Below are 14648 nucleotides of genomic sequence, written 5' to 3'. Positions count from 1 at the left end.
GGATCAGGGGCTCTCCCCAGAGGGACCACGCAGACCCTGTACATTAGAGATGCTTGCAGCAAGGTCTCTGTAGCTGATGTCTAGTGGTGGTGTGCACTGACTCGGTGTGTACGCATCGATTGGCTGACTTACGGTCTTTACTGGATCCCTTATAGTTGGTGCAAGTATTTGTCATTATCATTGTCCTTTAAGAAAATTAGGTTTTTGTTTGTAGATAGAACTTAAATCGTAGGTAACAATCATGTTTTGTCCCCCCATTAGAAGCATATAAGCCATATCCTTACTGTATAGTTTATCTGAAATTGTCTACTGTACTTTGCCTAGAATTAACCAAAAGAGCAACTTGGAGTAGGCACTGGTGACGGGTGGCTCAGTACTACAAATCTACTTAAACGTCTTATATTTTGTATGCATTCAGGACATTATAACCATGTTCAATGTAATAAGCCAATCGGGAGTTACTGCACTGTGTTCATTCTGATTCTTTACTAAGGCTAGAAGATAATAAACAAACAGTAACCCCCGCCTCCCCCCGCCGCCCCGGAGCTGTTCGACAGTGGAAGAAGGTAAAAGTGTTTCCTCTTTACTTCAGAGTGAGTTGAGTATCCCCTCACCCACCCCAGTGCCCCTCAGCAGGGCTGTAATCAATGTGTTAAACTCTCTGGGGCTTTGCTTCAGGATGACTTCGGAGTCCCTTCCAGGCCCCAGCACTTGTTCAACCTAGAACAGAGGACTGCTTGACCACTTAGTCTCCATTTACTCCTTTGGAAGTTGGGTAATAGTCATGATACCTACCTTTTTAGGTTTGTTTGAGGATTTAATGGGGTAATGAATGTAGACTGCTTTGCAGTCAGTCAACTTTCAGGAAACGGCATCTGTTATAATCCTCAAAGCTCAATAATTTATTTTATATAACCAACCATTTTTACAGTTTTAGATTAAAAATTCGACTGATTTTTTTCTAATTATACCAAAAACACATGAATGCGTTATCATATGAAGGTAAAACATTGCAGATAAAGCTAAAGAGCCCCTTCATCTCTCTCAAGCCCCATTGCTTTCTTAGAGGTGAACATTTTGTCAGTTTTCACATCCTTCCATGTCTTTTTCTTTGCCTTTAAAAATACACACACATGCATATATGTATTTTCTACTTCATGGATTAAGAATTTTAAAAGCTAGTGATTTTTGTAAATATAATTATTAGTTAATTAGAATCTGTATTTTACAGACTCAGTAACCAAAGGATAGGAAAATTTAGCAATTGGTTACCCCCCGAAAAAAAACCCAATGGGTTATGTGGTAACAAATCTGGGGCCAAATGATAGAATTCTGTATAACTCTAAAAACAAAAAAACCAAACCCCTTGCCATCGAGTCAGTGTCCTATAGTGACCCTATAGGACAGAGTAGAATTGCCCTATACAGTTTCTAAGGAGCGCCTGGTGGATTTGAACTGCTGACCTTTTCATTAGCAGCCATAGCACTTAACCACTGTGCCACCAGGGTTTCTGTATAACCCTAGAAAGGTTTAATCAAAGGGAAAAAAACTAGAAGAAATAATAAATAACTTCAGTCCTTTAGTTCAAAAATACACGTTTGCTTTTCTGGACAGTAAATAGATCAGAACTTAAGAAATTCGCAGTCTCTCAGTTTACCTTATATTCTACAACTAGAGGTCAATGATAACATTTGTTAATCTGACAGTAAGAAAAGATGTTTTCTTTCTCAGAAACATGAAAATTTGCCACGACCTTTTTGGGATAAGGGAGGGATGGTGGTGTAGTAGGGAAGAATAGTATTTGAAACTACTGTTTACAAATCATTGATCCTCAAGTGTACTTAAATTACTTTTGTGGTTGTTGTTGTTAGGTGCCGTCGAGTTGGTTCCGACTCATAGTGACCCTGTGCACAACAGAATGAAACATTGCCCGGTCCTGCGCCATCCTTACAATCGTAGTTATGCTTCAGCTCATTGTTGCAGCCACTGTGTCAATCCACCTCGTTGAGGGTCTTCCTCTTTTTCGCTGACCCTGTACTCTGCTAAGCATGTTGTCGTTCTCCAGAGACTGATCCCTCCTGACAACATGTCCAAAGTACGTAAGATGCAGTCTCGCCATCCTTGCTTCTAAGGAGCATTCTGGCTGTACTTCTAAGACAGATTTGTTTGGTCTTTTGGCAGTCCATGGTGTATTCAGTGTTCTTCGCCAACACCACAATTCAAAGGCATCAACTCTTCTTTGGTCTTCCTTATTCATTGTCCAGCTTTCACATGCATATGATGCGATTGAAAATACCATGGCTTGGGTCAGGCGCACCTTAGTCTTCAGGGTGACATCTTTGCTCTTCAACACTTCGAAGAGGTCCTTTGCAGCAGATTTGCCCAAAGCAGTGTGTCTTGATTTCTCGACTGCTGCTTCCATGGCTGTTGATTGTGGATCCAAGTAAAATGAAATCCTTGACAACTTCAGTCTTTTCTCCGTTTATCATGATGTTGCTCGTTGGTCCAATTGTGAGGATTTTTGTTTTCTTTATGTTGAGGTGTAATCTATATTGAAGGCTGTGGTCTTTGATCTTCATTAGTAGGTGCTTCAGGTCCTCTTCACTTTCAGCAAGCAAGGTTGTGTCATCTGCATAACGCAGGTTGTTAATGAGTCTTCCTCCAATCCTGATGCCCCGTTCTTCTTCATATAGTCCAGCTTCTCGTATTATTTGTTCAGCATACAGATTAAATAGGTATGGTGAAAGGATACAACCGTGACGCACACCTTTCCTGACTTTAAACCAATCAGTATGCCCTTGTTCTGTCCTAACAACTGCCTCTTAATCTATGTAAAGGTTCCTCATGAGCACAATTAAGTGTTCTGGAATTCCCATTCTTCGCAGTGTTATCCATAGTTTGTTATGATCCACACAGTCAAATGCCTTTGCATAGTCAGTAAAACACAGGTAAACATCCTTCTGGGATTCTCTGCTTTCAGCCAGCATCCACCTGACATCAGCAATGATATCCCTGGTTCCACGTCCTCTTCTGAAACCGGCCTGAATTTCTGGCAGTTCCCCGTCAATATACTGCTGCAGCTGTTTTTGAATGATCTTCAGCAGAATTTTGCTTGCGTGTGATATTAATGATATTGTTCTGTAATTTCCACGTTCAGTTGGATCACCTTTCTTGGGAATAGGCATAAATATGGATCTCTTCCAGTCAGTTGGCCAGGAACCTGTCTTCCGTATTTCTTGGCATAGATGAGCGAGCACCTCCAGCACTGCATCTGTTTGTTGAAACATCTCAATTGATATTCCATCAATTCCTGGAGCCTTGTTTTTCGCCAGTGCCTTCAGAGCAGCTTGGATTTCTTCCTTTAGCACCATTGGTTCCTGATCCACATGCCACCTCTTGAAATGGTTGAATATTGACTAATTCTTTTTGGTATAATGACTCTGTATTCCTTCCATCTTCTTTTGATGCTTCCTGCATCATTTAATATTTTCCCCATGGAATCCTTCACTATTGCAACTCGAGGCTTGAATTTTTTCTTCAGTTCTTTCAGCTTGAGAAACGCCGAGCATGTTCTTCCATTTTGGTTTTCCATCTCTAGCTCTTTGCACATGTCATTATAATACTTCACTTTGTCTTCTCGAGAGGCCCTTTGAAATCTTCAGTTCTTTTACTTCGTCAATTCTTCCTTTTGCTTTAGCTGCTCGACGCTCAAGAGCAAGTTTCAGAGTCTCCTCTGACATCCATCTTGGTCTTTTTTTTCTTTGCTGTCTTTTCAGTGACCTCTTGCTTTCTTCATGGATGATGTCCTTGATGTCATTCCACAACTCGAGTGGTCTTCAGTGAATAGTGTTCAGTGCGTCAAATCTATTCTTCAGATGTTCTCTAAATTCAGGTGGGATATACTCAAGGTCATATTTTGGCTCTCATGGACTTGCTATGATTTTTTTCGATTTCAGCTTGAACTTGCATATGAGCAGTTGATGGTCTGTTCCACAGTCGGCCCCTGGCCTTTTTCTGACTGATGATGTTGAGCTTTTCCATCATCTCTTTCCACAAATGTAGTCAATTTGATTTCTGTGTGTTCCATCTGGTGAGGTCCATGTGTATAGTCGCCGTTTATGTTGGTGAAAGAAGGTATTTGCAATGAAGAAGTCATTGGTCTTGCAAAATTCTATCATTCGATCTCCGGCATTGTTTCTGTCACCAAGGCCATATTTTCCAACTACTGATCTTTCTTCTTTGTTTCCAACTTTCGCATTCCAATCACCAGTAATTATCAAGGCATCTTGATTGCGTGTTCGATCAATTTCACACTGCAGCAGCTGATAAAAATCTTCTGTTTCTTCATCTTTGGCCCTAGTGGTTGGTGCATAAAGTTGGATAATAGTCATATTAACTGGCCTTCCTTGTAGGCGTATGGATATTATCCTATTGCTGACAGCGTTATACTTCAGGATGCATCTTGAAACGTTCTTTTTGACGATGAATGCAACACCATTCCTCTTCAAGTTGTCATTCACAGCATAGTAGACTATATGATTGTCTGATTCAAAATGGCCAATACCAGTCCATTTCAGCTCACTAATGCCTAGGATATTGATGTTTATGTGTTCCATTTCATTTTTGACGATTTCCAATTTTCCTAGATTCATACTTCGTACATTCCAGGTTCCAATTATTAATGGATGTTTGCAGCTGTTTCTTCTCGTTTTGAGTTGTGCCACATCAACAAATGAAGGTTCCGAAAGCTTTACTCCATCCACGTCATTAAGGTCGACTCTACTTTGAGGAGGCAGCTCTTCCCCAGTCATCTTTTGAGTGCCTTCCAACCCGAGGGCTCATCTTCCAGCACTATATCAGACAAAGTTCCCCTGCTGTTCGTAAGGTTTTCACTGCCTAATGTTTTTCAGAAGCAGACTGCTGGGTCCTTCTTCATGGTCTGTCTTAGTCTGGAAGCTCAGCTGAAACCTGTTCTCCATGGGTGACCCTGCTGGTATCTGAATACTGGTGGCATAGCTTCCAGCATCACAACAACACACAAACCCCCACAGTACAACAGACTGACAGACACTTGGGGGAAAACTGGAAGTTAGGTCTTGAATATTAGATTCAGGTAAAACATCTAGGCAAGAATAATCCTAGGTGATTGAGCACCTCAAGTTGTTTCAGGTCTGGAAGTACGTAAAGCTAGGTTGTCCCTTTATTAGTGATGGCTAAGATTGGCTAAGGTGGCAACTAGTAGATTGGTCCATTGTAAAGGTACTTTTTTTTCTTTTGCAGTTAGAAAGTAATCTGTGGGTGATACTTGGGCCACATAGCAGGTAAATATTCGAGTATTTGTCAGGCATGTGCTAGGTACTGGGAGACAATGGAGAAGGATTCCTCTCACAGAACTTCCCTGTTTCTTTTTCCCTCCCAAGTTTGAGGACGATACAGTGGGACTGGGTCTGCCCTGGAGGTAGGAGCATTTGCATTGCAGCTTTATGTTGATTTCAGAAAAAAAGGATCAGTGAAAAAGTATATGCCATTGTAATTTTTCACTGAATTTAGCTCTGCCTCACTGCCCTTTTCTTTATCTGATAATTTCCATGAGGCTTCCTGGGGGTATAATTGGGAGAGAAACTCTTCCTGAAATAAAATTCTGTAGTTTAGTTCTGGTAGAGAGGAAGAGGCAGTGATGTTCTATTTCAGCCACAGCCACCAGTAGAGTTTGTTGCGATGTCTTGGGTGTCCTGAAGTGTGCTCAGGCTGCGGGTGGAACTTCAGCTGTTGGTGAAGACAGGCTCTCCCTTTCACTGTGTGCTGTTTCCATTTGTTGCAATGTGCCAGATGTAGGCCTGCCTTTGCCAGGATACAGAGAGATCCACAACTTGAACCATTGTTTCAATGCTGCAGTTTTGACCCTAGAAATCCTGTAGAGCCAGATTGAGAGCAGTAATTGTAATGCCAGCAGCAACATTGTTGTTGACCAGTTTGCTGGGAAGGCAGACCCTTCATTTAGGCAGTAGACCTTACCATTAACACCCAGAGTTCTGTTTAGAGGAAAGTAAAGAACCCTTTTATTTCTGGCTGATGGAGCTTGGATAACTTTTCTTGCCTGCCTTTTCCCAGAATTGACTGTGGAAGAGAAAGTAGTAGGAAGGGCTTTAGTGATGGCTGTGGCAATAGCATGCTGTTATGGGTAGCTGAAATACGACTTTCTTAAGCTGTATCCACCTGAAACCTTTAATTGCTTTCATGTCGTAGGGTGTCCACTTTATTTTAAATTCTCAGTTTTGAGTTTATTGATTATAGGTTGTGTGTGTGTCGCCTTTGCTTTGGCAGTAGGGAAATTAATATATCGAAGTACAACGTTTTCCACACTTCTTGACCTGCAGTAGAAAATACATTTTATTTTATGACCCAGTATTCTCCTATACATGTATATACATAACTGTAACAAAAGTTTCAGGAAACGATAACTTACCCATACTGTGGTTTCTGATATTTTCCATTCTGTTCTATTGTTTAGCTTAAAAAAAAAGAAAAACAAAAAACCACATACTGAAACCTAAGTTGATTTTATGGCCCATGGTTTACAAAACATTGGTGTGGAACAATGGATCTCAAAAACGTGGCCCAGGGTCGTACTCAGAATCCTTGCATAGAGGTCTGTGACATCAAAACTATTTTCATAATACTAAGATGTTATTTATCCTTTTCTTTATCATCCTTTCCTGGATGTACAGTAGAGTTTTCTAGAACTATAGATGTGTAGTAACATTGCTCTCAGCGCTAATGGAATGTGTGCTTATTTATTCTTGTGTTTTCTAAGGAAGTAAGTTTAGAGTATAAATATGTTCTTTTTTAGAGATTAACTCAGTTCTCAGTACTCATATTGTGTCCCTAATAGCTATCTCCGGTTGTACCTGCTGTAATCTCTATAACCTCATTATGTGCCAGTGAATCATTACTTTGAAATCTCAAAGTTTTCCTTGAGCCTGTGTGGAAACACAATATGAAGTACAGTTTGTTTTGCAGTAATGTACTTAGAAAACCTCTCAGTTTTAATTTCTAATCCATAAATATTGATGGATATAACCCACTTAAACAAAAGTCGTTTGGGGTCTTCAGTAATTTTTAAAAAGGAGTCCTGTGGAGGCAGTGGTGGTTTAGTGGTAGAACCCTTGCCTTCCATGTGGGAGACCTGGGTTTAGTTCCTGGCCAGTGTACCTCAGGTACAGCCTGTACGTGACATGGCCATGAGTTGGGGGGCAACTCAACAACCGTTCATGTAGGGGTTAAGAATATAGACTTTTTATGACACAGTGGCTACAACAGTGGGCTCGAACATAACCGTTGTGAGGGCGGGCGGCGCAGGACTGGGCAGTGTTTTATTCTGTTGTACATAGGGTTGCTTTGCATTATCACACGAGAGGATGGAAACTTGGTGAATTTGAAGCTCAAATACCAGTAACCAGACCAGACGTACTTTTAACTCCAGTTCCTATGTTCTCTTTATGTGCTTTTGCTAAAGATAATAAACCAGGTCGTACCTGAAGCTAAATTTTTTATTTCATATATAAGAATTTTACCTTGGTAGAAGGTGATTTGGTAATTATTTAGATGTGATATTTACTTACGTCAGGAGAAATTTAGCAAAAACATGATCGATCATAACTTCTGTTCTTATTTTCTCTGATGGCTAGAATATAACTGACTTATTAAATATTCCTTTTGCTAGTGAACTTTTTTAATGATACAGGTCAGTTTACCAGATAGAGTGAGTGACTGAAAGCTTAGGAGAAAAGAGGTCTTGCCAGGACTGTAGTGCATGGTGGTGGCAGTGGGAAGAGGGGGGAATGTGTGCATTTGTGGGCCCTAATTTAAAATGCCAACTCCTGACCTAATGCCTAATGCAAGGCCTTCTGCTTCTAGAGCTTCTACTGCTAGATGTGAGTTTCATGACCTCCTTTAAATCTTAAGTTTGACAGTTGGCCAAAGAGGTCATATGTTGGTTAAGAGGTTGACTTGCCTGTGAATAAAAACATTAATCACAACTCCGGAAAGAAGGGTCATAGAGGAACGCATCCTAATGGGAAGAATGTAGCGAAGCTGGAAATAGGTGCATTTATGTAATATCTTCTGGTTTCAAGTGATTACTTGCTATCTCTCTGAACTCACCTAAAGACTTAGAAGAAGCAGCATGTGTGACACAGTTCATGATTTTACCATCTACTGAGCAGATGTCTAGAATTTGTGTCTTTCAGGACAAGTTGTCCTTCAAGGTTCACAGTACCTTTCCCAGTGGCTAGGAGAAAGGAAAGTTTTTTGATTGGGTTAGGAGAAAGGAAGGTCATCCTTGAGATTTAAGTAAACTTTCAGGGCTTTGTTTGTTTGTTTGTTTTTTGGCTTTTTAACTTGTTCTTGCCTAACAAATATATTAATTATATTAATCTTTACCTTCTAGGAACAGAATAACCACGGCCTGTATCATCATGCATTAACATGCAGCTGTCATACTAATGGCTTACAGTTGCAGCAGCTACAGAAGGTGGTGAAAAAACTAGGCATTACGTTTGTGTCTGTGTTCGGTGTATCTGTTGCTGTAGAAACAAATCAGGCAGTAAACAGAAGTGTTCAAATCTAAATGGGTTTTTCATTGGCTCATGAAGATAAAGTTAAGAAATTCATTGAGTTGAGAAACGGAATATTTCTCAGTTATCATTTTTTCCATTTTTAGTGGGTGGTGTGTTTCGTTGTGCGGAGGTAATTTAAAGATTATTAGTGATCAGGCCTCCCAAAGCTCCCCACTTTTCTGCTTTGGGGGTGAATAACTAGAAAAGGCAAACACTTTATTTTTCTTTTGGGCTATGATTTCTTTTAAGTCAGACTGTTTTAAATGTCAGATATTAAGGGTGCTAGATTTTACTTTTTTTCTGAAGATACAAAAAGGAAGTGAAGATATGGAACAGTGGGACAGAGGGTGGAGTGAGGAATCACACGTCTTTACTTCTCACAGTGACTTGGATGTTGACAAATGCTGTTGCTTGTTTTGGTTTCTCTGATGGTTTTGTTAGGTTGCTAGCCAAATTCTATAGATGATGCCTTCCTTTTATGGATCGTACTGTCTTGTTTTTGTTGGAATTACCGTGATCTGCTAAACTTTTTTGTGTGTGGAAAGTGTTCTTTGTTATGTTGACCTCTGCAGAAGGTGATCTGACTTGGCCCAGAAGATATTTGAAGGCTGTGACCCAGCTGAACTGTCAACAAAAGAAATGCAGGGTTTTTTAGCCATTTCGATTGACCCATACTGTGTGCCGCCTTTGTAATGTCTTAAAACAGTGATGTTAAAACTAAGCACCTGTTCATCCTTTATCCCTGTGCTCAGGCCTCTTCTTTTATTACTTAGGGGCAATAAGTCAGAAGATCAGGAGATAAAAATTCGGGCACAGGGTTCAGTCGCTGTGAGGCTGTGATTTCCACTGTTTTTGCAGCACTTTAGGGTGTTCCCATTGAAATGTCTCAAGAGGCATAATGCAGTTATCACAGTTTCTAAACGAAGTTTAATAACCTTTCATTTATGAAAAAAAATGTTTACTACATATACATGTGAGAAATCCAGTAGGGTGAAGAAAAATCCCCCCAAAAGTTTGAAGAGTTCACTGCTGTAGAGGAACAACATGAAAAGTAGAAGGAGCCCACCTGAATTCATAGTCCTTGGAACTTAATAAGTGCTCAGTAAAGTTATACTGACTAAGTAAACATTTTTTCTTATGTCATTTCTTATGTGGTGCCTTTGCCAGTCCCTCTTAAGTTATTCTGCTTCGTCTGTATGTTTTAATAATAAATTTCTGTTTACCTGTCTTAGTACACAGCACTGGAGCCCTGGTGGTGCAGTGGTTAAGAGCTGGGCTGCAAACTGAAAGGTCAGCAGTTCGAATCCACCAGCCACTCACTGGAAACCCTGTGGGGTAGTTTTACTCTGTCCTACAGGGTCACTATGAGTCAGAATCAACTCAGTGGCAATGGGTAGTACATATCACATTGAATTGTAGTGCTAGACTTTATTTACATGCCTGTCTCCCTCTACTGGCCAGCAGTTTCCTTGAGGGCAAGGACTGTGCCTTTTAGCCTTAGATGGTAGAATATATGGCTGTTATTCCATACTCAGTGTGTCCTTGTTATATGAATGAGTAAGTGTTCAAATAATTTTTTTACAGTAGGGAGAGAGGGAGGAGAGATGTCAGAGAAACAGGATCTACATATATATCTGCTTCAAAATGTGTCTTTGCAGTAATGTTGGGTTTTCAAAAACTTAAAAAGAAAATAAGAACATTTTAAAGTGAAGTTGATTTTTGGGATATGCATACACTCATATGTTTGCGGAGGGGGTGTAGAGAGACTGAGCTTGCTTCTTTGAAGTGTGTATAAGTGCATAATAAGGCTGTGAAGTATGGACATGTGCGTTATAAGGCCGTGAAGTGTGGATATGTGCATTATAAGGCCGTCGAGTGTGGATATGTGCATTATAAAGCCGTGAAGTGTGGATGTGTGCGTTATAAGTCCGTGAAGTGTGGACGTGTGCGTTATAAGGCCGTGAAGTGTGGATGTGTGCGTTATAAGGCCGTGAAGGGTGCATATGTGCGTTATAAGGCCGTGAAGTATGCATATGTGCGTTACAAGGCCGTGAAGTCTGGATGTGTGCGTTATAAGGCCGTGAAGTGTGGATAAGTGCCTTATAAGGCCGTGAAATGTGAATGTGTGCATTATAACGCCGTGAAGTGTGGACGCGTGCATCGTAAGGCCGTGAAGTGTGGATACGTGCATTATAAGGCCATGAAATGCGAATGTGTGCATCGTAAGGCCGTGAAGTGTGGACACGTGCATTATAAGGCCGTGAAGTGTGGATGTGTGCATTATAAGGCCGTGAAGTGTGGATGTGTGCATTATAAGGCCGTGAAGTGTGGATGTGTGCATTATGAGGCCGTGAATTGTGGATATGTGCATTATAAGGCTGTGAAGTGTGGATGAGGCTGTGAAGTGTGGATGAGGCTGTGAAGTGTAGATACGTTGCAAGGATTGAGCTTTAACTCGTACAGCCCTATAAATTTTTCAGAAGATGCTCCATTTTTTTTTTTTTAGCAGTATCACAATGTGAGGCATGAAAACCTGGTTGTTACTTGGCTCCTTATATCCTTGCCAGCAAGAGGCTCTGTAGTTAAAATTTTCTTCTCAGGCAGTAGGGTAAAATAAGTTAGAATCTCTAATTCTTTAGAGAAAATAGGAGATAAAGAAATTAATGTTGGAAATTATGGTATATTCACACAGTGGAGTACTGTGCATCTATAAAGAACAATGATGAATCCGCGAAACTTCTCACAACATGGATGAATCTGGAAGGCATTATCCTGAGTGTGATTAGTCAGTTGCAAAAGGACAAATTTTGTATAAGACCGCTATTAAAAGAATTCAAGAAAAGGTTTAAACACAGAAGAAATCATTCTTCGATGATTACGAGGGTGGGGAGGGAGGGAAAGGGGAATTCACTAACTGGCTAGAAGACAAGAATTATCTTAGGTGAAGGGAAGGACAACATATAATACAGGGGAAGTCAACACAACTGGACTAAAACCAAAAGCCCAGAAGTTTCCTGAACACACCAAACACTTCGAGGGACAGAGTAGCAGGGGTGGGGTCTGAGGACCATGGTTTCGGGGGACCTCTAGGTCAGTTGGCATAAAGAAAATTTACTAAGAAAATGTTCTGCATCCCACTTTGGTGAGTGGTGTCTGGGGTCTTAAAAGCTAGTGAATGGCCATGTAAGATGCATCAATTGGTCCCAACCCACCTGGAGCAAAGGAGAATGAAAAACACCAAAGACACAAGGAAAATATTAGCCCAAGAGAAAGAAAGGGCCATATAAACCAGAGACTCCATCAGCCTGAGACCAGAAGAACTAGATGGTGTCTGGCTACCACCAGTGACCACCCTGACAGGGAACACAACAGAGAGTCCCTGACAGAGCAGAAGAAAAGTGTGGTTCAGAACTCAAATTCAGATAAAAAGACCAGACAGTGGTCTGACTGAGGCTAGAGGAACCCCAGAAGACATGGCCCCTGGCCTCTCTGTTAACCTAGAACTAAAACCATTCCTGAAGCCAACTCTTCAGGCAAAGATTAGACTGGAGTATAAACATAAAATAATATTCGCGTAAAGTGTGCTTCTTAGTTCAAGTTGATAAAAAAAAAAATTTTTTTTTTTTGAGGAGACTAAATGGGCAGCTCCTGTCCAGAGGCAAGATGAGAAGGCAGAAAAGGACAGGAGCTGGTTGAATGGACATGGGAAATATAGAGTGGAAAGGGGAGTGTGCTGTCAGGTTATAGGGAGAGCAACTAGGATTACATGACAATATGTGTATAAGTTTTTGTATGAGAAACGAACTTGAGCTGTAAACTTTCACCTGAAGCACAATTAAAAAAAAAAATTAATGATATTTATATATACATGCATAAAAAATATGTATCTTTGCATATATGTATGTATGTATGTGAGGGCCCTGCTGGTGCAGTGGTTAAGAGCTTGGTTGCTAACCAAAAGGTTGGCAGTTCGAATCCACCAGCGGCTCCTTGGAAACTGTATGGGGAAGTTCTACTCTGACCTATAGGGTCGTCATGAGTCAACTCCATGGCAACAGGTTTGGTTTTTTGTTTTATATGTGTGTATATGTATGTATAGGCAATTTCATCTTGGCAGAAGGTACGCAGTAGTTGTCACTTTGACTGCAAATGTAGAAAATGAGAACAGATTTTAACATCATACACATAATAAACATACTGAGTTCAAAGCACTTTGTGGTATAAAGGGTGTCTGGTTAGGAACAGCAGTATTTTTATTGAATGACCAGTATAAAAAATAATTGGTAAGTAAAAGCTGGAATTAAACAACAAAAAAAACTAAATCCATTGCTCTTGAGTCTATCCTGACTTACAGTGAATTGACCCTATAGGACAAAGTAGAACTGCCCCATAGGGTTTCCAAGGCTGTAATCTTTATGGCAACAGATTGCCAGGTCTTTTTCTCCCATGATGGGTTTGTACCACTGAACTTTAGGTTAGCTGCCATGTGCTTAACCACTACACCACCAGGGCTCCTCTTTTAAAGCTAAAATTAGGAGTCAAGAGTTGTGGGATATTAAACAGTGACATAGCTAGAAATGTAGTGTCCCTTAGTACATGTCAGAAACCTCCCACCCTGGGGAAGATCCTTTGCTGATCCCTGTCTACCAAGCACCACTTTCTGATTTATAGATGCTCTCTTTTGTTGCCAAGTGGTCCTACCTCTCTGCCAGAGCCATTTCAGGTCTCTGAAGTGGCCCTCCTTTGACACGTACTTCCAGCTGCCTCAAGCTACCAGTCTAGCTCAAGTTTCATTTCAAATAGATTCCAGTAGTATAGAGCAGTGGTTAAAATTCTTGGCTCTTGAATCAAACTTTGTTGTTAGGAGCTGTCAAGTCAGTTCCGACTCATAGCAACCCTGTGTACAATAGAACGAAACACTGCCTGATCCTGCGCCATCCTCATAATTGTTATGCGTGAGCCCATTGTAGCAGCCACTGTGTCAGTTCATCTCATTGAGGATCTTCCTCTTCATCGCTGACCCTCTACCTTACCAAGCATGATGTCCTTCTCCAGGGACTCCTCCCTCCTGATCACATATCCAAAGCACGTGAGACACAGTCTCACCATTCTTGCTTCTAAGGAGCATTCGGACTGTATTTCTTCCGAGACAGATTTGTTTGTTCTTCTGGCAGTCCATGGTATATTCAGTATTCTTCGCCAACACCATGATCCAAAGGCATCAGTTCTTCTTCAGTCTTCTTTATTAGTTGTCCAGCTTTCGCATGCGTTTGAGGTGATGGAAAACACCATGGCTTGGGTCAGACGCACCTTAGTCCATAAAGTGACATCTTTACTTTTAACACTTTAAAGAGGTCTTTTGCAGTAGATCAATCTGTCCAATACAATGCATTGTTTGATTTCCTGACTGCTCCTTCCATGGGCGTTGATTGTGGATCCAAGTAAAATGAAATCTTTGACAACTTCAGTCATCTCTCCATTTATCATGATGTTTATTGGTCTGGTTGTGAGGATTTTTGTTTTCTTTATGTTGTAATCCATACTGAAGGCTGTAGTCTTTGACCTTTATCAATAAGTACTTCAAGTACTCTTCACTTTCACCAAGTAAGATTGTGTCATCTGCATATTACAAGCTGTTAATGAGTCTTCCTCCAATCTTGATGCCCCGTTCTTCTTCATATGGTCCGGCTTCTTGGGTTGGGTTATTTGCTCAGCATACTGATTGAATAAGTATGGTGGAAGAATATAACCCTGACGCACACCTTTCCTGACTTTAAACCTCTCGGTGTCCCCTTGTTCTGTTTGAAGGATGGCTTCTTTGGCCTATGTCCAGGGTTTTGCATGAGCACAATTAAGTATTAGGGAATTCCCATTCTTCATGTTACCCATAATTTGTTATGGTCTACACAGTCAAATGCCTTTGCATAGTAAATAAAACACAGGTGAACATCTTTCTGGTATTCTCTCCCTTCAGCCAAGACCCATCTGACATCAGGGTTGATATCCCTTGTTCCACATCCTGTTTTGAAT

General features: G+C 40.7%; 1 protein-coding gene across 10 annotated transcripts in view; it reads left to right on the top strand.

Moving 5' to 3' along the window:
* Positions 1–14648, top strand: part of KDM2A (lysine demethylase 2A) — a 119701-nt gene that overhangs the window by 39729 nt on the left and 65324 nt on the right. For 3 of the 10 annotated variants that reach the window (XM_064287714.1, XM_064287713.1, XM_064287716.1), the window contains exon 3: positions 8450–8533. The exons of 4 other annotated variants lie outside the window; for them this stretch is intronic. In XM_064287714.1, the coding sequence (XP_064143784.1) occupies positions 8450–8533 (84 nt within the window). Of the gene's footprint in view, positions 1–611; positions 6650–8449; positions 8534–14648 lie in introns of those variants that run through there. 3 more of the 10 variants (XM_064287712.1, XM_064287720.1, XM_023559551.2) reach the window with 3 other exon arrangements.

Source organism: Loxodonta africana, chromosome 7 (genome assembly GCF_030014295.1).
Source record: "Loxodonta africana isolate mLoxAfr1 chromosome 7, mLoxAfr1.hap2, whole genome shotgun sequence".
Classification (NCBI taxonomy): domain Eukaryota; kingdom Metazoa; phylum Chordata; class Mammalia; order Proboscidea; family Elephantidae; genus Loxodonta; species Loxodonta africana.
The sequence above is the reverse complement of the archived record's forward strand: the minus strand, read 5'-3'. Positions and strand labels throughout refer to the sequence as shown.